We start from the raw sequence: 25,152 nt of genomic DNA, 5'->3' as shown, positions 1-25,152 counted from the left end.
GCTCGTCAAGAAGCTGTTCATCGGGGAGCTGATTTATCCCTGGAGACACAAAACCACTAAGTCTGACTGACAGCAGAAACTCTGAAGTATTCTGAGCAACTTGAATGACTGATTATGAACACTCATTCCATCTTTTTTAGTACATATTTTTATTTTTGTCCACACTTATGAAAGATGTGGAACACTCCTAACATAGTTTCAATGCTGCTCCATCACTGAACATTTCATTTAATTTCACCCTAATGTGAGTAAAAATGTATAAAATTTTAACAAAATGTTACAGATTTAGCTTGTTAAAAGACTGAAGATGATTTCTGATTGAAAATAAATCAAGTTTAGCTGAATTGTTAAGGAACCTTAACAGATTAACCAAGAATAATAATTAGTCCTTTTTCATTATCGTTTTATACACAAACTTATTAAAAATAACCAAATCCCACTATGGAGTTCTGTTAAAACATTTGTTTATGTGATAGAGACAAAAAAAAAGTGGATCATCACAGTGTATTTATCCAAATCTAATCGCAACACTCGTCGTATAACAGCGCCCCCGGTGGTCGGATGAATAAATGGGTTACAGGTTTGGTGTAGTTGGCTAAATGTCTGCTTTTCTTGTTTTGTTCTTTAGTTTTAGTTGTTTGTTTTTTAACCTGTTTTATGACAATTTGAGAAAATGTATTCTTGAAAATAAATCAGAACTGACCCAAACATCAGCTCAGAGATGTTCAGATGAAAGATGTGGAGGAATCCTGTGGCGGGAAAAGCAGCACCGAAGTCCATTTTGTTTTTTTCTGCTGCTGGATAACAAACTGTGGTTCTGCTTTTCTCCAAGCCTTGATGGTTTTGTCTCTATTTTAAAAAATCATTTTAGATTTTACTTGTTTTATGCCGGCAGCAGAACCAGTTGGTGCCAAACTGGTAGATGTTTCCCTAAAATGATTTATAGTTTCAGAAATGATGTGAAAAGATTTCTCTCTGTTCACCGCTCCAAAGTCTGACCAGTAGGTGGCGCTGTGAGCAGCTTTCCGCTTTGTAAAACCTGCCTGTCTTTTTAAGACGCTTTCACAGCTGATCCACCAGAGTTCGTCTGAAAACATCTGAAACAAATGCAGAGAAAATTCTGTGGAAGGACGTTTGCTGTTTGTTCTTTGAACTTCTGGCTTAAGATGGTTTTTTTTTCATCTTCATCAACGAATAGCACCAGACGTTTCTCAGCCCTTCAGGAGGAAGTTTGAGTTTCAGATACTTTTCCTGATAATGTCGATGTTGGTCCTTTTTGATGTTGTATATAATTGATCAGTAGCTTCATCCTAATCAATAAACGTATTTTGAATAAAATGTATATTTTTCTGCAGCCTTTTTTCCATTGCTAATTATATTTTATTCTGATGAACTACAGTTACAAAACAAGATCGATCATCAGGAATCAAAAGGCAGAATTTATTCGTTTTCAGTGATTGATTTTAATATGAATGGTGTGGCTCTCCACCCAGGGTGGCATTTCTTCACAGGGCGACGTAGAGAGAAAAGTATTCACCTCCTTGGATGTTTTACAAATCATTCATGATTAACTTTCTGTGACAAAAAACCCTCAAATATCCAAGTAAAAACTTATTTCTATAAATAATAATAATTGGATAAGGATCTGTAACATAAAATAAGTGATTGTATAAATATTCACACCCTTCCAGTCAGTATTTAGTATTTACATTTCTGATTGCGTCACAGCAGGGAGTCTGTGTGGATCTGGATGCTGGAGTTTTTCTCCATTCTTCCTGCTAAACTGTTCCAGCTCTGTAAACTGTAACATCAGCTACAAACAGGTCTGGGCTTTGATTAGGCCACTCCAGTACCTCAATCTTGTTGTCTGTGAATCTTTAGCTGAATGCTTAGGGTTGTAATTTTCTGTTTTCTTATTTCCTCAAGATATTTTTGATTCTAGCACCAACTGACTGGATCGCTGTTGAATTAGGTCAGTCACTTTTTATGCAGTCATTCATTTTGTGTCTGATGTTTTTTTTAATAGATGCAAAACAAATCAGCTCGTCCAGGGTAGCATTTTTGCAAAAAATATTTTTTTAAATGAATCTCAATATCTTTCAGGTTTTCTATAAACAAGAACTTCCAGAAACGTTAAAGCATCTTAAAAATGTCGGTAATCTGCACGACAACGCAGAGTAAATAATAAAAACCCATCTATATTTCCTGACATCTTTCTGGTCAGCAAACACATTTGTTTTGATTCATTATTTGCTGGCTTGGAAAAATCACATGGGTTTGCTGAGTAAATATTAAAGTTGTTTATTGTTCTAAATGCAGCTTAGTTCCTAGATTTGCATCTAGCTGCAGTTAAAGCTGCTGCTGTCAGTGCAGGTTTGCATGCTTCATTCATTATGTGTGTAGGTGTTCTGGCTGAGCTGAGGGTAGGGAGATGAGTCATGCTGATAAAAATACAGATTTCACACAGATAGAAGCCAATGCTAATGCTCCATGTTGACCATTTTGACACCAAGAAATTAAGTTTTGGTAATGGAAATATGCTTATTCTGTTTGCAGTAGCTGAAAGAGAAAACCTGTCTCTCTATCTCCAACCTGACCGTTTGTGTCCAGGATGTGTGGGGTCTGCAGAGATGATTTACAGTGGCTCTCAAAAGTCTACACACCTCATTTTAAATCCCAGCTTTTTGTGAAGTATAACATGAAACCATGATTGATCATTTTTTTAATATTTTCCCCAAATAATATGACATGTATCCTATTCAATTCAAGGGGCAAAAGATTTATTTGAAGTTCTTGAGATCAAACATGCCATCAGTTACATAAAACTAAATTAATCCAGTCAGTTTATTTCCCCAGAACATTTCTTTTAAAATCCCAAATAAAGTTTTCTGTGCTATTTTTCACAGCATTGTCTAAATAATAAATATAATATTCAAGGTTGATTCAGCAAAAACTATTCCATGATTTCTTACTTCTTTATCAGGATATACTAAATCTTTAATTTAAAAAATTGGCTTATCTAAAATAGTTTCATCCTGTTCAAAGTTCCTCACTACTGTCACCCTGTGCTTGCTCTCAGTGGCAACTAGCAGAAAAGGCTAGATTCAGTTCAATTTTCTGGTTTTCATATTTAGAAAATATTTGACTAACTATGAAAAAATATGATTCTTTGGAAGTTTTTATTGGATTTGAATATGATTCTGACTGTTGTGTATAAAATTAATTGATTGGTTGTCACTGGACTTGTATGGGAACTGATTGGGAACTAGTTGTTCTTATGCAAAATGGTCTCTGATGACACAATTTATTGCATCAGGCAACAACATAAAAAGAACTGGAATGAAATTATGACCTCTTTTAATCTCACTTTGTCCTATTTTATGTGCTGGTGCTGATAAACATGATTAAATTGAGGTGATTATTTTATAAACTGAAACAGCTCATAAAAAATGTTTAAGAAGTTAGAATAAACTTATGTAAATAGGGTCTGATTGTCCCTTTACAACCCATTGCAGGCTTTAATGTAATCTTGTTTATCGACATGATAAAATTTCTCTGTCTTTGTTCTAACAGCATTCTGGAAAGAATGGAATATCTTTTTGTGTCCACATACCCCCTCCACCATCTGCGCATTGTTGACAACAATCTGCGAGAGACATATTTCTTGTCCAATAGACGCGCCTGTTTACTACCCCCGCGAAACCCAGCGTCCAATCACAGGAGAGATAGGCGGGGAAGAGGGCGTGGCTAGTGCTGAGTAGGGAGAGCGGCGGAGCAGCGAGTGGCAGTGTTGTTGTGGCGCTTCGTGGAGGAGGAATATCTGTGATTATGACAGACAACCATGAAGAGAAATGGAAACATCGCGGGCTGAGATTTCGGAGTGCACCCACACGGATCTGGACTGGACGCAACAACCTGCGTGACTTCCAGCCTTTTTTCGGGTAGTTCCCCTGGATTTGAAGTTACGGACTGTTTTGTTCCCGGAGTAAATGAAGAGAAGGGGGCCTGAAATTATACAGACGTTGGGGGGAAGTTGGGCTAGCTGGGGGGAAAACGTTACTGCTCGTTGAAATAGCGCTACTTTATATATTTTAGATTGACTCTAAAGTCTCATTTTAACTCATTTAGGGTTATATCCCGAAGCTGTCTTTTATGTAAATTTTATTTTGATTGAAAGCAGCTGTGGGAGAGCTAGGCTAGCCCGCTAGCTCCCATGCAGAGCTAGCTTCTCGTTGCTACGAAAGCGTCTCCTGAATGAAAAAAAGAAACGACGCATTTCTAGTTTGAGAACGTTTCAAAATAAATTCACCACAAAGCAATGAGAAGTTTAATATAATTATTGACATGTTTTTGCTGCTTTTTTAGAGTTTCCAGTCGGATTCAGATGGAGTTATCAGTTTCTTCAATCGGTATTTAAAGGCAGGCTCAGCTTCACTTTGATTACATAATGTCTTATTTACATGGGGCTTTTCACTCCCAATGTGCACTACCTTTAATCAAGCTTCACAGTATTTAACACATTTATGACACCCACTTTATTTAAATGTTTTAGCTAGAAATAGTGAAAAACAAAGCCTCTGCAGCTGGACCCACATCCAGGTAGTTCATGGCAAAACAGACTTTGTTTTGGATCAAGCCAGAGGGAAATAACATATTTTGAGCCTCCCGGGGTCAGAGGTGAAGATGGGCAGCCAGGGCAGCCCGGTGAAGAGCTACGACTACCTGCTGAAGTTCCTCCTGGTAGGAGACAGCGACGTGGGCAAAGGGGAGATCCTGGACAGCCTGCAGGACGGATCTGCAGAGTCTCCCTATGCTTACAGCAGCGGTGAGTCACTGCTGGCCGAAAAACCTGCTTTTCTGACGGCTCCCGCTTTGGCAAAACAGTCCTGAACATTCGTGCTGTGTGTGGATGTCACAGTGGGGGAGAGTAAACAATGCTTCTCATTCACATCCCCAATGTAGCACATGATGCTCTGTTGTCTAAACCTGAAAACTAATTGTCAAAACTGGGTGTAATTTCCACCTTATCTGATTGATTTAAGGTGGAAACTATCCTCAGTGTTGTTTAGAGCAAAATGACGTAATGAATTATCACCAAAAGCTGCTTGGACTGCAGTTTTTAAATATAACTTAATAAAACACTGAATAAATTTTTTTCTAGTCTCTGGATCGACACAAACTGGGTCTTTGTTTACATTGAACCCCAGAAAGGAAGATGTTTGCACTGCTTGATTAGGTCTGCTGCAATTACCAATAAATCAATTAATCACATGATAAATGTAAAAATGTATTTCCATGATTTATTGTTTTTCTCTTTCTACCAAAAACTGGATAACAAAAGTCTTCAGTCTGGTGATTTGGTCTCAACTAGCCTTTTTTTTTTTTTTTTTTTTTTTTGCAAGACAGACTTCATTATTTTTATTTATTTATTTTTTGCCTGGTCATTCATGCTATTAATTAAATTGCAATCAGATTTCTATAGGAACAGTTTACGTCTCCAAAGTGACTTATTTGGCAGTAAAGATGGCCGCCGCAGCGCTCTGTTTATGGCAGTAAAGATGGCCGCCGCAGCGCTCTGTTTATGGCAGTAAAGATGGCCACCGCAGCGCTCTGTTTATGGGAATAAAGATGGCTGCCGCAGTTCTCTGTTTATGGCAGTAAAGATGGCCGCCGCAGCGCTCTGTTTATGGCAGTAAAGATGGCCGCCGCAGCGCTCTGTTTATGGGAGTAAAGATGGCCGCCGCAGCGCTCTGTTTATGGGAATAAAGATGGCCGCCGCAGTTCTCTGTTTATGGCAGTAAGGATGGCCGCTGCAGCGCTCTGTTAATGGCAGTAAAGATGGCCGCCGCCGTCTATGGATGGATTTGAAGTTTTTCAGTGTCGTCACCAGATCAGAACCAGACGAAGGAAGTTGATGCTAAGAAAAGCCCAGTTAATAGAAACTGAAAGGTTTGACTGTGGAAGGGAACCAGTTTAAATGATCTCTCCCAGTTCAACCTGCATTCAAGGTGAAACATCCAGCTGGAAGGTGATTGGTGGCTAAAGAAGCTGAGTGGTGCAAACTGGAAAATATGATTAAAAATAAACTGGGATCTTTGGAAATTTGCTGTTTGAGAAGTAGGTCATTAAAAAATGAAAGGTGTTGGAAATGACTGGATAATTCAGCCGCTGATGGATGATTTCCATCAGGAAACCTGGACGGTGTGAAACACTTTGGCAGCTCGGAGGGAAGGAACGCATTAAGGAATGCATCGAACAGCTGGAGCACAGCTGGACAAACACTCAGACTAATTAATCCTAATTCCTCCTCATTACGTGGCTGATGTCAGAGTCAGGCGCTGAAACAGAAACGGTTGATCTGCTGAAGATGAGTCGGATTCTTTCCTCCTTTCTGCAAAAACAGCAACAGTTCATGAAAAATATGTCAGCCTGCAGGATGGCCGCTTTTTCTGCAGCGCCCCCAGGAACTCCAGTAACCTACAATCTGTTCATTGTCCTAATCGTATCAATATAAATAATGATTTGGCTTTGATTGGTAGCTGGAATGTTGTTTCTGTGACTAATAGAGGGAAAATCCAGAGTTTCCAGTTGTTTTTAGATGAAACGCTCCGTATAACTGTGTTTGCGTTTCGTATGGACTTCTGGATGTTTCTGGATAATTTCCTCGTTTCTCCACATAAATAAAAATCAGATCGGCGCCTGAACCCAGTAGGAGGCAGTGAGGGAGATCAAACGGCTTCATTAAATATGGAGGCTGAGCGGATCGCAGCTGAACGCGCTCAGAGACGGCGGTGCTATTGATTTCCATCAGCAGAGGGGCGTTGTGTGTGTGTGTTCTGTGCACCCTGAATATTTCAGGAGAACAGATTCTGATTGGTCCTGATTTTTGGGGTGCTAGTTGAAACATGACTCCTTACACTGCAAAAACACAAAATATTACCAAGTATTTCTGTCTAGTTTCTGGTGCAAATGTCTTATTACATTTTAAATAAATCAAAACTAACTTAGAAGTGACTTTTTTTTAGCAAGAAACAGGAGCTTGTTTTAAGCCAATAATTTCTTAATTTAGATAAAAACAGATAATTTCCCATATAAGTGAAATAATCTGCCAGTGGTTTTTATCAAGCTTTTATATTAGCTAACTTTGTCTCAACCCGTTCCAGGAATAAAGCAACAAAATCTAAAGACTTTCTGAGAAAATTATCAGTATGCTGCAATGTTCCACTATGTTTTTCAGAATTCAGTAGAATATTAGAAAGTTATGATTTCTCCCAGTGATCCCAGTATAAATCCTGTTTAAAAATGTAGAGTAATTTCAGTTTAAAGTGATACATTTCAGTTCATCTGCTCCGTAGATAGTTTGACAAAGCTTCTATTTTTTCCTGACTCGTATCAATAATCACATCAGTTTCCAGGCTTGCTGCTCCATCGTTCAGTTGTGGATGAAGAAGTTTATTGGTGGCATTTATCACTGGATCCAGATAAACCAGGAACTTTACTGGGTTTAACTGAGAGCTGGAGATAAATAAAAAGCAGAATGTTCTTTAATCCTCTTTAAAGACGCAGCCAGACTGTTATTGCAACACTTTTTATTTATTTTCTTCACTTTCTTTTCACTTCTTACTTCTTAGAATTTGCTCTAGTTCTCATTCTCGTGTTTTTCCTACATAATAAAAATGACTTATGTTTCCCAGAATGTGAGGAACCTCAAACTGTTCTCCTGCATCACCGATTTAATTTATTACTAAACACTGCAGAGCCAGAAAAACCACAGAGTTCATTTGTGTACCGACTCAAGTTCCTGTTCTGCAGAAATGGCAAAATAATTACGCAGAAATGAATATTTTCATTATGGAAATATGAAATATGTTTTTAAAACATTATTTGGTTGGTAGAATCAAAATATCATCTGCTTTAATATCTACTTAAATATGTCTACTTTTCAAACCATTTCAGCAAAGTCTAAAGTGTTTTTATGCTTTAATTTGGAAGAAATTTAAATGTAAAAAGCAAAAACACTTGATGTTTCATGTTGGGGATCTTTGGTTTCAGTATTTAACAAAATAAATAAAAACAAACAAACGTAGGGACAGAATAGTGGGCAGGTGTCTGGCAGTGGTAGCTTAGAGACTTTACAAACAAGCACCCTACCGCAGGTTTTAAAAGCGCTCTGAGCTCTAATCTGAACCAATGACATTCTTTCAGAGTTTGTAATTTCTGCTCTGGTTCAGAGTAGCAATGCTAACTCAAAGTTGTTACCATTTCATCTGCAGCTTCTCACAGCAACGTGTTGTTTAGCCTTAAAGAGTCGCATCCAGCTAATGCTAATGCTACACATGCTGGTGGTTAGTCTGATATTTTGTCCTTCATTTGTTCCAGACACATGGAAGAAATAGTTGCAGCTAAAGCTAAATATTATGGGAAAATGTGAACATTTTAAAATGCGAAAGAAATGTTTCCACCTGCTGGTTTAAACGAATGAAGCATAATTTTGTCAGATGTTGATGCTACGCGTGGCTGTAATAAAACAGTATATTTATTGTCCTTCATTTTGACAGTTGCAATCAAAAATAAAAATATTTTGCCCACCATTTTTTTTTAATTGAACTGATGACATTCAATTGTATTTAATTTGGTTTAATTAATATTCAAGCTGAACAGAGAATCCACTTGGTGGAGTCGCACATCAAACAGATGAATAAATGAATTATTCACCTGTTTGAACTAATTAAATATGGTGATCTGAATCATCATATTTAATTCTACTGGACACAGAGATTACAAGCAGCACTTTAGCCAAAGTTTTGAAATTCGGGAACATTCCTCAAATTGAAGCCATCAGAAGTCGGTACACTCTGAACGAAACGTCCCGTCCTAATGTGTCAGAAGAAACTCAGATGGGATTATTATTATTAATATTTGCTGATTTAGTTTCCTCTGCAGTGTACTGTGAAAAGTTGAAAACGTCTGTGTGTGAATTGTAATCTGTCAAAATGACTGATGGCCTTCAGATTTTCTCTTCACAGTTTAAAAGAAACAGTCAAAGATAGAAAATGTTCCTTTAATGTCATGAACTCTCTAAAATCTAATAGAGATTAAAGTTAAATCTGCTCCAGTCTGAGTTTTATTTCCTTTTCAATGGAAGCAGCTTCAATTGAAGACACCAGAGAAGAATATCGATTATGTGGGATTTCTAAGTGAGGTCCGGCATTAAGAGGAAAGACGGCTCTTGGACCGCCGCCCTGCACTCACTCCAATTCAATTAGGCTGCCAGAGCAGCACTTATGGTCAGCTGCAGCTTTAAGTTGCCTGGAAATTGGGAGATGTTGCTAACGCTGTTAGCCAGCAGCGGTGACCCGTCAGAACCTGAAGCAGTCATGCTGTCGTTTTAAAAACCCGACTGATGAGGAGATCCTCGCTGTAAAGCCTCATGAATTAGCAGGGTGATGTGAGGATTCAACAGTTTACCTTAAATAACAATTGAAGCAGTAAAATTAAAGCTTTATGAATTAATGATCCGTTTCTCTGTCAGCTGATGTAAAGAAGAACTTTGTTTTTCATGGCTGCAGACATTTTCTCTGACCTTCATAATAAATCATGTTCCCTTCTAACTTCCTCTTCCTGCAGCTTCATTTAGACACAGATAATCCAGTCTGCTCACTTTGGGAGGGAAATTAAACTCTACGCACTTATAAAAATAAATCCTCTGTTCTGTTTACTAAGCATAAATTTGGCTGCATTTTAATTATCTGAACCTCTTAGAAAGTTAGAGCTGCACTGATCAGAGATTTTGTTTGTAAAACTCTGATCTGAGCTGATGGGACTGCTTTAATAATCAAATATTTATATAGCAAAATAAAATAAATATTTTCTAAAAAAAAAAAAAAGAAAAAAGCTTTTCTCTGCATCACTGGAAATCTAAAACCCAACACAGGATTTCTCATTCACTCTTTAACAAGACAAATAGCATTTCTCTACTTTTTGTTTGTTTACATATTATAAAATATAATGTAATATTTACAGTTTACAATCAAGGTGATTGCAGAGTCTGTAATTAATCATGTTTTAATCTAAAACTATACATCATCAAAATAAGCAACATTTTTCATTAAAACAATTTTTACTGATATTTTATTTACTAAATAAACATATGAGTTCAACAACAGAGACATTTAGCTTTTAATTTATTCAGGTTAGTCAACCATCTGATTTTCTCTTTGAATAAATCCTTTAGAAAGGTGGAAGCTGATATTAGCATTAGCTGCTACATGGTTAGCATTCAGCTGCTATTTTAGGCTTCAATAGCTTCACTGATAGGCTAGCTTACTTTAGCACAACTTGAACATGATGACGGTCTTTTCCAGTCGGATCGTTTAGAAACGGACGTCGCTGCTGTTAGCGATGGAAGCTAGCGGATGTAGCTAGTGCATCAGATTTACAGGCGTACCAGAAACATACGAATAGAAAGGTTCCACTAGAAAGGTTATTAAAAACACAAAGAACAATAAATGTTCTTGCAGTGCAATTGCATTTAAATTTTCAACAAGTGAAAATTTATTCAATTAATTAAAGCATTAAAGTCCCAGTTTGAGTCTTTACATAAACGTTTTCCCAGGTGGGAACGGGCCGCTCCGCTCTGCACCTGTTTGTCCTCAGGTGTTCATGTGCTTCATGAAAACCGCAGCAGCAGGTCGGCGCCTGCAGCAGGTCAGACAGGTTTGGCAGAGTCAGTTTCCTGCTCCGTTTTACTGAGTCAGCAGCAGTGAAAGTCAACATGAGTCACCTGAACAACATAGATGTTGTTTTGGAAAGTGAATTATTTTTAACATCCAGCTTCCTGTGAAAAATGCTGCGTCAGCGCTGGCTGATGAAATGTTAGCTGTCGCTTCGCTAGAAGAGAGAGACGTTTTCAGCAGCAGCTGGTGCTGGGGCTTGTTGACATGTTTTAGGTTTACAGTTCTGGGTTCCCCCAGAAAACGCTCTGAACCCGGTGGTACGCTGCTGGACGGCCGACATTTCTTTAAGTTTAAAATGTTTAAAGTTGGCAGGAAATTTGAAAACATGATAACGTGTTATTTTAAGGTTAATACCTGAAAACCAACTATAAAGTCTTAAAAAAAAGGTGTTTGTTTTAAAACATTAAAAACAAACTATAATAAATAAACAATGCTTAGCCTGGTGGGGGGACAAGTAAAGCCTGGTGGCCCGCCAGGCTTCTAATCCACTGGGGGAAACCCTGCAGCGCTGTGGCGTTTAAATGCTTCCTGCTGGTGCTGAGTCACTGTTTTCCTGACGGACGTCTCCGTGTTGCTAACAGCTGCTCCTGTCTCTCTGCAGGGATCGACTATAAAACCACAATGATCCTTCTGGACGGCAGGAGGGTGAAGCTGGAGCTGTGGTGAGCGAACACCAACCGCCTCTGGATTGTTTAAAAACCTTAAAGAAAAAGGAAAAAGTTGGTCCACAAACCACCGAAAAGATTCAGTTTCCATCATGTTTCTGGAGGAAATATTTTCCAGGGATCTGTTTGAAATTGAGATTTAATTTTTGGAAAATGTGTTTTTTTTCACCAATGCGCTCTTTGGGTTTCCTTAGTCCAGATGTCAAAGTACCAGGGCAGCCATCTTGTTTTACAGCTTCTACTTTGAATTCAGGTCAACTCTGCAACTGAATATTAAGATGTTTTTATTTTTTATTACAGGAATAAAGTTATAATATTTCCAAAATACAGTCCTATGAAATTAGAATCACAATAATACATGAATAAACTCATTACCAGAAAAAAGTCACAATTTTATGAGAACTCCAGAATAAAAATAACAAATTTGAATGAGGAATGTTGAGCATCTTGTGTTATACGTTATACTTTGTAAGTACTACAAATAATGCTTAAAAGAAAATTTTTATCTTTTTATGTCAGCGTCAAATTATCATCATCAGCAGAACTTTGAAGCGATTGAGAAAACTGTGTGAACTTCTTACGTTGGGTATTAATGATTCTAGCTGAGCCTGTCGCAATAAACAAATCAATTAATTGCATGATAAATTAAAACGAGCTTTATAATTTCTATTTGCATGATTTATTGTTTCTCTCTTTCTACCAAAAACTGGGTGATAAAAGTCTTCAGTCTGGTGTTTTGGTTTGTTTTTGAAAACATGTATTTTGTTGTGTTTATTTATTTTGGATATTTAAAATGTCTTCCAGTTCCAGTGTTAAATATTTATTAGAATTTAAAGTTTATTGATCTTTGAGAATGAGTTCCTGCGTTATCGTGCCATTGCTGCTGTGTTTCCGCCTCGGCGTCATGCTAACGTCCTGCGCTGCTCCACAGGGACACGTCGGGTCAGGGTCGGTTCTGCACCATCTTCCGCTCGTATTCCCGCGGAGCTCAGGTGAGAGCTAGCGCCTGCTAAGCTAACGTTTAGGGACCGTTTGACTCGTTCTGATTCTGGTGACTCCGTCTCTCCTCAGGGGATCCTGCTGGTGTATGACATCACCAACCGCTGGTCCTTCGATGGCATCGACCGCTGGATCAGGGAGATCGACGAGGTGAGAGACGCTGCACCAATAATCACCAAACAATCGAGGTTTTTTCAGCTCATTTATAAAAATCCTCCAGTTGTGATTGCTGCAGCCTAAAATTACTGATTTTCTTTCAGCCCCTTTTTCTAAAAGCTGCCACAAAGTTTTCATAAGTTTTATTTTTGCCATAAACCGGTTTCATTAAGAAAGTTGTAATTGTTGCAGATAATCTTAGCATAAAGACAGGATTTTAACTTTTAGTTCATATTTTAAGTTCAAATTACAATTTTATGCAACTTCCTGAAATATCACACTTAATACAAATGAAAGCATGTCTTGAGGAAAGGTCAAAGTGCAAAAGAACCATTTTATACCTGGTCATTCAAGTTAGCATGAACTGTTTACGCTGCAGAAACAAATCCTGCAGAACATCTTAACATGTTTTTTTGTCAACAACAACAAAAAAAGTTACGATTTAATGTCACACAAGCTTTAATTAATCTCACAGGTTCGGTTTTGAAGAGACGTCATGAAACAGGAAGTTAAATTAGAAAGAAGCTAATTAAACTTCAAAATCAAAATTTATCCGAGTGGCAGTGATTGGTCAGAAAATAAGGAAATACAGAAAAGTTTAATGTGATTGGTCAGTTTTGTGGAAAAGCTGAGATGAGTGAATTTGCATTAATTACTTCCTGGATTGACCGACTAACTTCCTGCTTTGGGTAAATAGTAGAACTGTAACGAAGACTTTATGAAATTATCTTTTACTATTTGGCACACTGCGTTCCAACTGGATAATTATTTGTGTTGCGCAACGCTCTCATTTCCATCAATGGGTTGCTGACGAATGCTAAGTGCTATTAGCATGTCAGAAAGTGTGGGATCTCTTTAAGCTAAGTAGAAAAGCGTCTTTGAGCGTCTGAGCGTCCCTGAACGCCTCAGCGGGAAAATAACAACCGTTAAGCAGATATTTAACTTAATTTTCATTAAGCTCACGTTTCTGTTTTTACAAATATTTTCATTTTTATTGGACTGATGTAATAATCTATTTTTAAATCTTGTGTTTTTATTAACTATTAGCAAAAAATCATCAAAATTAAGAAAAATAAGTGTTAAAACATTTTTCTTTGTGTAATCTGTATAATGTGTTTCATTTGGTTATAAAGTTAATAATATTCTCATTTATTGAACGGATCTAAATACATCTTGGATAACAATTCATGTATTTGCTGATCAAGAAGATGATTGATCAAATATTAAATATTTATTAAATGTTTTAATCTTTATCTGTTTTTCAATTAAAAAACATCAAACTTAAAAGTCGAGACTAAAAGTTATTTTTCTCATGTATTTCTGTTACTTGCTTTAGTAGCTGCTACAGACAGTTACTCATTTAATGGCTTGATTGTTATTATAACCATTTATGCCCTAGTGAATAGCAAACATAGATCTCAGGTACTGTTAGATATTTCTGTCTCTTTCTATTGTAAAAGGTTTTATGCTGCATTGAACAAAATATTTGCTGCATAGGAACCTGAAGGATGAGATTAGGATGAGGAAAAACTTTTTGCTGCTGCTCTGCAAAGCTAAACGACACAAACAGGGAATTCCAGCTTCTTGCTTTGTGTCCTTCCTGCTGACAAAGAGGATGTCTGCTGCATCGGGGTGTGTGTGTGTGTGTGTGCGTGTGTGCGCGTGTGTGTGTGTGTGTGTCAGTGTGTGGGTGTGTGTGTGTGTGTGTGTAGTGGTATTTTTGGTCTGTGGAATGTGCGCTCCAGTTGTGCTTTTCCTGCTCCACCTCGGCTCTCCTGGCTCTTCTGACACCTTTAATGGACGAAACAAAGCAGAAATATTTTAAAGTTTGTTAATAACTAAACCTGATGGTTTAATTCTCTGCATGGAGTCTGAATTTAATCTTTTGAAAAGGTTCTGAGCCACAGATCTGCTTTGATTTTTCTAGACTTTTAGACAGTTTGATGTCATCTAACTGCCTTTTTCCAGTAAATATTGACTAAAACTTGGCATTTCTGAGTCAGTTGTGGATTCAGTGTTCAAAATATAAAGTGCCTCTTCTAGCTAGATCTAAATAAATCATCATAAAATAATTAGTTTTTGTGTTTTAATTGTGAATAAATGTTAACCATAATGAGACTGGGCTCCACTTGTGCTTTTCCTGCTCCACCTCGGCTCTCCTGGCTCTTCTGACACCTTTAATGGACGAAACAAAGCAGAAATATTTTTCTGCTCCTTGGTTTCCCAGGAGCAGTTATGCAACCTGTCTGAATTATTCCTGATGTTCTGTGGATGTTGCCGCCTTGGGCCTGAAGGCCCACCCTGCAGCTTTCAGATGACTTTTCTGCTGCAGCTGATGTCAGATTAACGAGAAAGTGACAGAGCCCTAAAATAGCTGAAAATGCAAAACTGAGCAGAATAAAATCTCATTATCCAGGAATGATTTTGTGCAAGAAATGTTTTGTATGTTTGGGCCATAGATCTGTCCTAACCTGTTCAAGGAAGCATAATTTGTCACCATTGAAGGGATATTTCATTTTTTTCAAGAAGTTTTTACACTTATTCTCCATTTAATTCTGGTTCTTTATTTGTTTTCTATCTATATAAACACAAAGAACCATTTTCCATCATTTATTTTGCCTCCTTAGATTGAGAGACCCTTGAACAGTGAGGTGCTGGACTGAACGATTCTTTGCTGGTTCCAGATTCCTAAATGTTAGATTATTGAAACATTCAAAGGAAATGCAGAGTCTTATGTTTCAGACCTGCAGCTTGTTGAGTTAACACCGAACCTCCTGACTGACCGGCCGCGTTTTGTTCCCAGCATGCACCGGGCGTGCCGCGGATCCTGGTCGGGAACCGGCTGCACCTGGCCTTCAAGCGGCAGGTTCCCACGGAGCAGGCCCGGGCCTACGCCGAGAAGAACGGCATGACCTTCTTCGAGGTCAGCCCGCTCTGCAACTTCAACGTGATCGAGTCCTTCACGGAGCTGTCGCGCATCGTCCTGATGCGGCACGGCATGGAGAAGTTCTGGAGGCCCAACAGAGGTGAGTGGGCCCAGGGGGGCCGTTGTTTCCCGGCTCAGGGTCCAGCCGCTCAGCTAAACCTTTAGTCAATTCAGAGTTTTTAAAATGTCTTTTTTTTCTGCATTGTTGTTCATGAATGACTTCTGTGTGAACAGTTTACGACTCCACAGCTTCGCTCTGATTACAGCAGTAAAAATGGCCGCATTATTATCATGCTAGTTGAAAACGGTTTCAAAATGGCAATGTTATTGTTTATTCCAATGATTTCTGGAACATTTTATTGTTAGTTAAGTGACACGTTTACGAATTCTGCTGCTGTGTGAACGAAGCTGCAGATTGGCTGCTTTTTCCAGCGATCCGGTTCTGTGGTTCTGACCCGTTCTGACCCGTCTCCCTCCCTCAGTCTTCAGCCTGCAGGACCTGTGCTGCAGAGCCATCGTGTCGTGCACGCCTGTCCACCTCATCGACAAGCTGCCGCTGCCCGTCGCCATCAAGTCCCACCTCAAGTCGTTCTCCATGGCCAACGGCATGAACGCCGTCATGATGCACGGACGCTCGTACTCGCTGGCCAACCCGGCCGGCGGCTCCAAGGCCAACAGCCTGAAGCGGTCCAAACCCATCCGCCCGCCGCAGAGCCCGCCGCAGAACTGCACCCGCAGCAACTGCAAGATCTCCTAGGAGACGGGCGGAGAGCCGGACCGCAGAGGCGTCACTACATGTACAGAACCTCACCGCTCCGCTCCCGATAAGCTAAGCAACGTTTCACACTACAGAACCACAGCAGACTCCGGTCCAGGCTCGCTTTGGTGCCTTGATCCACGTTTTCTCACTAACACATTCCGGTTCCACTTCCACTGGCTCCCAGGTTCTGGTTTTACGTTTATGGTTTTTATTTCTTGGTTAATCGAAGCGTTTTGAGTTCTGATTGGACGGCACTTTAACTGGGTCGGACGGTTCTGTTTACTTCAGGTTTATCTTCCCACTTGTTTCAGTTTTTTAGACCTGATCATATTCAGTATTTTTGTCAGAAATACCTCGGATGAGCTCCTTCCTGTTCCCAAACATCGACCCAGTCGGAGAAACTGGGCGGGTTCAGACAGAACCGGGCCTCACTGACAGTAAACTCTGACCCATTTTTAAACTTTTTAGGTTTGTTTTTGCCTTCATCTGCTTCACTTTGAATCTGAATGATAAAATTTCAGGTTTTATCATTTTGTTTGTTTTTTTGTTTCAGTGATGAAGAAAAAACATTTATTTAAGTCAAATGAAGCCAAAACAGTTTCACTATTTTTCCATCCAGAATGAAAATTTAAAATATTTTCCCTTCCAGGCTTTAGATCCTGATGTCTCCATCTTTCCTTGTTATTTCCTCTCTGCGCTGCGTTCAGGTGCTGCAGGACGTTTCACTCTTTCTTCACTGCAAAACACAAAATCTTACAAATAATTTCTGCTCTAGTTTCTGTTTTGTCAGTTTTGTCTCATTTCAAGTATTTTAACTTACAGGGAATTTTTCTGAAACTTATGAGAGTTTAAGTCAATAATTTCTCAATAATGATTTTATTAGTTCCATTCAGATTATTTAATTTATAAAAATGTTATAAGTGACATAATCTGCCTGTGGAACTAGTACTCTGTTAACTTCATTAAATAATTGACTTAAACAATAATCCTTTTTCTGCAAAACAGAAAAATGACCTTTTAGTTAGTTTTCTTATTTCAAGTCTGCTCAGATATTTGCAGTAGAAACTGGAGAAAAATGTTGGTAGCATTTTGTGTTTTTGCAGTGCGCTCGTGCTTAAATGAGTTGGAACACGTGAGTCTTTCAGAGCCGCCGCTTTTCATCTGATCGGATCTCCCCTGGGATCCATCGCTGTTGTCTTCTTCTTCTTCTTCCTGCCTGTGATCCGCATCGCTGCCTCCGCCTGCCGTCCCATGATGCCTTGCTGTTTAATAATAGATGCTCTGCAGGGCTTCATCTCCGTCTCTCCTCTTTTCCTACTGCTGCCACTATTTTCTCTTTATTCAACGTTTTCCTGCAGGTTCTGATCAATAAGTCCTGCTTCTTCTGACCCGGTTCTGCTTGTTCTAGAGACACTAATATTCCCGGTCCATTTCTGGTTCTGGCTCGTTATTTGTTTTGATTCTGTAAAAATGGATCCAGAAATTGTCCTGTTTTGTAGAAAAGCTGCTGTTCCAGTTCCTCTGACTGGTTTCCAGCACAGATCTCACTACGACCCGTTCTGTGACCCGCCGACCCGTTCTGCTGCTGTTCACTTACCTGAGTGACATTTCCCTCTTCAAATTGGTGTCAAATGTTTGTGCTGCAAAATTTTAAGTTTGTTCTGCTTTTGCGTTGAATATATTGAAGTTTAAAGGTCAACCTGTAAATCTAACAAATTGGTGTCAAACGTTTGTGCTGCGTTGCTGCAAAATTTAAAGATATTAATAAAAGTTTCCTGAGGTCATGAAAAGTCAAATATTTGTTCTGCAAAAGTTTTGTTTGTGCTGCTATCATTTTAAAGATAGTAATGATTTTTGTTTGCGGCACAAACGTAATGGAGTTGATTGACACCAAATTTGATTTTGTTCATGTTTGGGGGCTGGTTGCCCTTTTGACCTTCAAGATTTCATTTATATCTTCAAAACAAAAGCAGCACAAACAGAATTTTTGCAGCACAAACATAGCACCAAATTTGTTTGAAGGGGGTGGAGTGCTGGTTGACCTTTCATGACCTCTAGAAACATTTATTAATATCTTTAAAACAATAACGGCACAAACAAATATCTTTGCTGCACAAACACTCCTGTTCATTCGTGACTCGCTGAAGCTGCTGAGTGATGAAACACGATGATGATGATGATGATGATGTTTTTAAATTATTGATTGTACAGTTCAAGACAACGTGTATGAAAAGACTTTTTCACAATAAAACTGTTGAATGTCTGAGTTTCTGTTTTATTTTCAACATTTCTGTTTGTTCTGCGTTGTAATGAGTTTATGGGAGAATGCCGCCACCTGCTGGACACGCCAAGAATGAAAAAGGTTTCTGCTGAACTTTCACTTAAAACTACCTGTTTAAATAACACAATTAAACAGATTGGTATGTTTCAAGTTTTTTTTTACAGTAATAGTCATAATTGTGGAAAGTTGAGTGGAGGGAAAACGGTTGTGATGCAAAATCAACTCTTGTACTTATTCTGTTTCCTACATCCTTTTCTTTCTCTCTCTGTGTAACCGTGGCAACAAGGTGTTCTTACTACTGTGAGCAGCTAATTAGCATCTCAGAAGCTCAGATAATACCTGAACTTTCATTTCAGGTTTGGCTCGTTCATAAAACAGGACAGGTCTGAACTACAACGAACAATCAGGTCTAAAGAGATGATCATTCAGGCCGACAGGTCAAGGGTCAGGAAAGCCTCTGCACACCCCACACATCCTGGACACAAACCTAGCTCTTGCTTTGGTTGCACAAAGTCCAGATGATCCCTGGGAGCCTCAAACACTGCAGGACTCCTACAGGAGTTTGTAGTTTATAGCAATGATTTAGAAACTGAGGTATTGCTCTTTTAGATTAATTTATATGGAGATAGAATCTATGGGTCACTTAAACAATTAAACGTTTCACTATATTTTTTATTCTATTTTTATTTTTTATTAGTTTGTTTGTGCTGTGCCAAGATTAAAAATGATAAATGTTGTTTCCTCAAACCTTGGATAAAGTTCCTGCAGTTCCCTCTCCGGTACGCCAGGTGGCAGCACCGGCCTTAAGGATTTGGAAGAGCAAGACACTAGTCTGTAGTTTAATGTCGTGTTTAGGTTTTAATGCCAAGAAAATTCTTCCAAAGCTGCATTTTTCCCGTATTAAAGTGTCTCCGCCCGCGTCATGTCCAGCATCCAGCTGCTCCGGGTGCTGGTGAACGAGCGGCTCTCCGCGGCCGCAGATGAGATCTTCGAGGCGGTGAAGAAAACCATTTCAGACTATGAGGAGGAGCTGCTGCTCTCCAAGCAGGAGCTCCACCGGCAGCGCAGGATGCTCCAGGTGGTGGCCGAGCCTCCAGGCAGTCCAGGTGGACACTCAGGTGCGTGAGCTCTCGGCGGGGTTTTAAACACGGGCCTCCCGATGGAGCTGCGGCTCCGTCTAATTCCCGGATCTCAAGCAGCTGGAGGCCCGTTATCGATTTTTGTTTGACTAAATTTACACAATAGAATCAGATTTTTGTCCAGTTTCTTTTCTTGTTCATTTCTGCTATAGTGATGTTAATATTTTCCCTAAATTTGACGCCATTATGTCATTAACATAATGACTTATTACTCGTTTTTATGACTTTTATGTAATCACTGTCCCAAACTCCATTTGCAGACCGTTATAAATAAACTATTTTTTGATAATTGCCTAGAAAAGAAGTCTAATAAGTTTTTAAAAAGTATAATTTACCTTAACATTCTGCGTCTGTTTTTAATCACGGTACACCTTTTTATAAAGAAATGAACAACTTTCTCTTGACAGATGTTCAGGAATTAAAATGATAACTTATTAAAACTCCCCGATAATTTGCAGATGTTTTAACAGTTGAGAAAAGTCACTTTTAAAAATAAAACTTATGAAAATGCAGGAAATTGCTGTGAAGTCTGTAGATTTGTTCGTTACTTCTGTCTTGGATTTCACCTGAAAGCAACTGTAAAGACGTCATGTTAATAACATTATGATATTAACTTCAGAAAGCTTGTAGATGTTTGGCAAAACATGAATATTGATTATTTTTGTGGTTCATAGGATGCATTTTCTATTGATTTGAAGCAGCGATGCCTGTCTCAATAAGCAATAGATCAAATAATCACATGATAAATTACAACAAGCTCAGTTATTTCCATTTGCATGATTTATCATTTTTTTCTTCTCTCTATTTCTTCCAAAAACTGGATTATAAAAGTCTTCAGTCTGGTGCTTTGGTCTCAACCAGCCCTTTTTGAAAACAGAGACTCCATCAGTCATTTTATTTGTTGTTTTATCCAGTTCCAGTGTTAAATGTTCATTTGAACTCAAAGTTTGTTAGTCAATCCATTACCATTATATTACTGGAAAACGGTCTCAAAACAACAACATTATCTTTTATCGCAATAACTTTTGGGAAAATGTATCGTCCAGCTCAGTTTATTATTGTGACAGGCTAAGGAACAATTTTCATTGTTAAATTTGGTTTTCTGTATTTCCCTGCAGAGGAACCCCAGCTGACGCTGTGCGTCTGGGACGAAGACTTCACCTCTGACCATCAGCAGAAAGAAGAACCCAACGAGCTGGAATGGAGCGTGGACACAAACCGCGATCCCTCCAGCTCCGGTGGGCGGAGTCAGGAGCTGGAGGACAGCAGCATCATCAAGGTCAACTTCATGCCTCCCTTTGTCAGAAATGTCTGCAGTTCAACAGAGTTCAGCGAGGCGATAGTGAAAGAGGAAGAGGAGGATCCTCTTCCTAGCACGTCGACACAGCCGGACGCTGCCGATGGCGCCTCAACGAGCTGCTCTGATGCTGACAGTGAGGAAGAATGGAGGGCCAACTCCCAATCCAAAGGCAAACGCAGCAGTAAGAAGAAGAAGAAGAAAAAGGTAGCAATGCTGAAGATTAAGCTTCCTCGTCTCCCAGTGGGTCCTAAACTCAACCCGACCAAAAAGAACAAGACTCAGATCTGCTGCAAAGTCTGCGGCCGAGCTTTCCTGCTCACTGTGTCGCTGGTCAACCACATGGAGGCGCATCCCAAGGATGTCTGCGGTGTGTGCGGCGAGCGCTTCGACAGCGAGGAGCGCTTCAACACCCACCTGAAGACGCACGTGAAGGCAGAGAGCTGCAAAGTCTGTGGGAAGTGCTTCTCGAGCTCCAGCGGCTTGGAGGTCCACATGAGGATCCACACGGGAGAGAAACCATTTGTCTGCAGCGAGTGTGGGAAGCGCTTCACCACGCGGGCCAACATGCTGCGACACAGCCGGATCCACACTGGGGAGAAACCATACACCTGCACAGTGTGCGGCCGCAGCTTCAACGACTACACAACCCTGAAGCGCCACCTGTTCGTCCACTCCGTGAAGGACAGCAGCCTCGGTGAGTCTTCGCCGAAAAACGGTGGCAGGAAGAGTCCACCGGCAAGGAAACCGCGGACGGCGTGTAAGGTCTGCGGCTTGACGTTCCACTCTGTGCTCTCCCTGCTGAATCACAGCAAGCGGCACGAGACGGAGCTCTGCTGCGTGTGCGGGAATCACTTCGACTCGCCGGAGAGCTTGGCGGGTCACCTGGACTCTCACAAGAACGGAAAGGAGTGCGAGGTGTGCGGGAAGTGTTTCGACTCGCAGGGCCACCTGGAGATCCACACGAGGATCCACACCGGGGAGAAGCCGTTCCCCTGCGCCGAGTGCGGGAAATCCTTCACCACCCGGCCTCACCTGGTGCGCCACAGCCGGATCCACACCGGTGAGAAACCCTACACCTGCAAATTCTGCAGCAAAAGCTTCAACGACTACACAACCCACAAGCGCCACCTGCTGATCCACATCAAAGACTGCAACCCAGGAAGCCCGACTGCAATGCAGAACGAAGAGACTGACTCCTCTTCGTCACCAAAACGCCCGCAGGTGGCGTGTAAGGTCTGCAGAGCGACTTTCCGCTCCATCGTCTCTCTGGTGAATCACGCTAAGACTCACACCTCTGAGCTCTGCGGCGTCTGCGGGAACCAGTTCGACTCCGAGGAGAACGTGAAGCTCCACCTGAAGACCCATCTCAGCAAGCGGGTGTGTGACGTCTGTGGGAAGTGCTACGACTCGCAGGGCCACCTGAAGGTGCACCTGAGGGTCCACACAGGGGAGAAGCCGTTCAGCTGCAGCTACTGCGGGAAGTCCTTCAACTTCCGGCAGAACATGCTGCGTCACGCCCGGGGCCACTCAGGGGAGAAACCACACGTCTGCACAGTGTGCGGCCGCGGCTTCAGCGACCGCAGCTTCCTGACGCAGCACCGCAACACGCACACCGGGGAGAAACGCCACCGCTGCCAGGTGTGCGGGAAGACCTTCAACCGGAAGACCTACGTCCGGCTCCACATGATGAAGATCCACACTTCGGAGAAGTCCCGGAAAAAGCTGGAAGATTGAGCCTGAACTTCCAATCCAGTGGAGAAGTTTAGTCATTTTTAGGAATAATTGGTGTTTGTGCATTTCTGACCGTAGATTAATAACTGTGACAACATAAGAACAAACGTACTGAATTTTATTCGTGAATGATTTTAATTTGTTTCTTTTAAAACCAGGAAAAGACTCAGTGTCGCCCTCTAATGGTTTGAAATGAGACAACATGGAGGGAAAATCCAAAGATGTAAAAGACTTCAATAAAATGGACCTGTTCCTTTTCAGGGTGACCCGGTTCTGATCCATCATATCTAGAGCTGCTGCTTCTCTACATCAATAAGATTTGGTTTAAATCGGTTCAGGAATCCTTTTCCAGTCGGATCAAACCGGACCATAAACTACTCCTGGACTGGAATCCTGTGAAATGAGCAATTTTAGACGAACTATCAAGATATTAAGACTGAAAAAAAATGTTTTCTCTTTCTTGGACTTAATTTTTATCATAATTTTTTTTTTTTATGTTTCCCCTTAAAATGGATCCAATTTAAAAGTAATCTTTTTTATTCCAGACTCCTGAAATAAAATGAATTTGAATAAAATATGATGTAATTTGGTGATTTGTAAAGGAAACGGATTAACAGCAGCATGTTAGCCAGGAGCAGCAAGGTTGAGACCAGAACCAGGACTTGGTTCTGAAGTCTGAGAGGTCCTGAAAACACTTTCTGAGAATTAATGCTGTGAGTTTTAGCTCTCCCAAGGTCCAAAAACAGCTTTTCGTTCAGCTTCATGTCTGGACTTTCACTAGGCCATTACACCAGATTGATTCTGTTCTTTTTCAGCCGTTCTGTTGTAGATTAGAACGGCTGTTGTGTTTGTGTTTTGGATCAACTTTCCCTTGGTTACTGAATCTAATGATTTTGACCTGGAGGTCAGATCTCTCTCCAGGTTTTAGACGCGTCCCTCAGCTGATGCAAATGACTGAGAAGCTGAGGCTAAAGACCAATTAAGTAATTCAAGTGAGCGGAAAGGGAAACCGGCCTAAACTGCCTAAAACAACAGAGTGTTTGCTGTCAGTAGCATATTGACCACCAGTTACACACACTAGCTAGTATGCAAACAGCTCTGTGTATGCTAAAATCATCTTAAATTATGATTTAAGATGATAAATCATAATTTAAGATGTGATTGATGATTTTAGATGTGTATGCTAAAATCATACACATTTAGATGTGTATGCTAAAATCACAGCATATTAGCATGTTGACTAACACTGACTTTCTCCATTCAGTGTATTAAGGTTAGCTTTTGTATCAAACTAGCTAAAATGCTCCAGTAATATACTGTACTACATTTAGTGTAAAAACAGCAAAGCATAAGTGAAAATTAGCTAAAATGCTAAAGTTAGCTTAAATGGTACCACTAGTTATCACTATTACATTAACTAACATTCAGTCAGCAAACATTAGTGTATAAGTGAAAATTAGCTACAGCGCTAACTGTGTAAAATGTAATCAATATAGCATGTTGGCTAACACTGACTACAGTTTCCCCCAGTATATTATCCCTTATTCCTAACTCCCATCAGGCTTTGCGTGAATTATGGGTGCGACGTAAGATAAGCGTGGCGGGTTAGTCAACTGACTGCAGTGTGTGTCTGCTACCACAAGGTGGCAGTAATGTATCAGCTGGAACTCAGCGCCCGTCCAACCTGAAGGAAGCCGCTGCGGGTCAGAACCACTTAGGTTGAGTAAATAAATCTCTTACTGGTTAATACAGGTGGAAACCCAGTGTAGGTCCTTACTGGGCCCCAAATGGGTTTAAAGGAAATCACTTCAAACTGACCCACATGGGTCCAGTTTTTGTTCTCACTCAACATGATTTGATTAAATAACACATGGGGCCCACTTCCTGCCCCTTTTGAGACCAACAACTATAAATTTAATATATTTTCTTTTCAGTCTCAATCCCACAACAAACTGGAAATTATGAGGAACGATGTGAGCGGACTGAATCATAATTAGATCATTTTTTATCATGCAGTTTTAACACTATTTTAGCAATAATCAACCACACTGTTTTCCAGTAATATCACAATTCTAAGACTTTTATTTTTTTTTAGGTCAAAATGATACACAATGGTTTTCATTATCCAAATATATAAAAATATATTTGACTGAATCAATCCTGTCTTGTTTTACATGTAGCCTTGTGGATACTGGGCTGGGACTACAGTGGGCTTAATGACACTCAGGATGGTGATTCGACGGGGATCCCAGACGCAGTCTTCCTCCAGGCCGCTTGGCACCATCCCACACTTGGCCGGCACCCAGGCGGTGTCGTACCCATGGTCATGCCAGGTCTTCTGCATTGGGTGCTTCTGACGATCGATGCGTTTCACCTTCCCCACGTTGACCTTAACCTTGATGACCACCTTGTCCCACTCAGGGAGCTTGTCATCAATAGGATAGCGACTGGCTTTCTGC

At 40.2% G+C, this 25,152-nt stretch overlaps 3 protein-coding genes across 4 annotated transcripts in view; all 3 read left to right on the top strand.

The window, feature by feature from the left end:
* pigq (phosphatidylinositol glycan anchor biosynthesis, class Q) overlaps positions 1-1,341 on the top strand; it is a 14,465-nt gene extending 13,124 nt beyond the window's left edge. For both annotated transcript variants that reach the window (XM_028041970.1, XM_028041969.1), the window contains exon 14: positions 1-1,341. This exon is cut by the window's left edge and continues 83 nt beyond it. In XM_028041970.1, the coding sequence (XP_027897771.1) occupies positions 1-70 (70 nt within the window). In that variant the 3' untranslated portion in view covers positions 71-1,341.
* A 2,429-nt stretch (positions 1,342-3,770) lies between these two features.
* On the top strand, positions 3,771-18,508 carry rab40c (RAB40c, member RAS oncogene family). Its single transcript, XM_028041975.1, has 6 exons — positions 3,771-4,825; positions 11,338-11,398; positions 12,333-12,393; positions 12,473-12,550; positions 15,360-15,582; positions 15,965-18,508. Exons 1-6 carry the CDS (start codon positions 4,684-4,686, stop codon positions 16,237-16,239), a joined length of 840 nt encoding a protein of 279 aa, XP_027897776.1. The 5' UTR covers positions 3,771-4,683; the 3' UTR covers positions 16,240-18,508.
* Positions 18,509-19,323: 815 nt separating this feature from the next.
* LOC114160495 (oocyte zinc finger protein XlCOF6-like) lies at positions 19,324-23,268 on the top strand. The gene is made up of 2 exons (XM_028043101.1): positions 19,324-19,641; positions 20,781-23,268. Exons 1-2 carry the CDS (start codon positions 19,446-19,448, stop codon positions 22,694-22,696), a joined length of 2,112 nt encoding a protein of 703 aa, XP_027898902.1. The 5' UTR covers positions 19,324-19,445; the 3' UTR covers positions 22,697-23,268.
* The last annotated feature ends 1,884 nt before the right edge of the window (positions 23,269-25,152 follow it).

The sequence above is a fragment of the Xiphophorus couchianus genome, chromosome 16 (genome assembly GCF_001444195.1).
Source record: "Xiphophorus couchianus chromosome 16, X_couchianus-1.0, whole genome shotgun sequence".
In the NCBI taxonomy this organism is placed as follows: Eukaryota; Metazoa; Chordata; class Actinopteri; order Cyprinodontiformes; family Poeciliidae; genus Xiphophorus; species Xiphophorus couchianus.
Note: the sequence above shows the minus strand (reverse complement) of the source record. Positions and strands in the feature narration are given on the sequence as shown.

Bases quoted from the DNA above. Each gene is read 5' to 3' on its own strand.
- rab40c (XM_028041975.1), top strand. From the start codon at position 4,684: ATGGGCAGCCAGGGCAGCCCGGTGAAGAGCTACGACTACCTGCTGAAG. The intron at 11,399-12,332 runs GTGAGCGAACAC...GCTGCTCCACAG, and splicing joins AGGGTGAAGCTGGAGCTGTG to GGACACGTCGGGTCAGGGTC. The intron at 15,583-15,964 runs GTGAGTGGGCCC...TCCCTCCCTCAG, and splicing joins GTTCTGGAGGCCCAACAGAG to TCTTCAGCCTGCAGGACCTG.
- LOC114160495 (XM_028043101.1), top strand. From the start codon at position 19,446: ATGTCCAGCATCCAGCTGCTCCGGGTGCTGGTGAACGAGCGGCTCTCC. The intron at 19,642-20,780 runs GTGCGTGAGCTC...ATTTCCCTGCAG, and splicing joins CAGTCCAGGTGGACACTCAG to AGGAACCCCAGCTGACGCTG.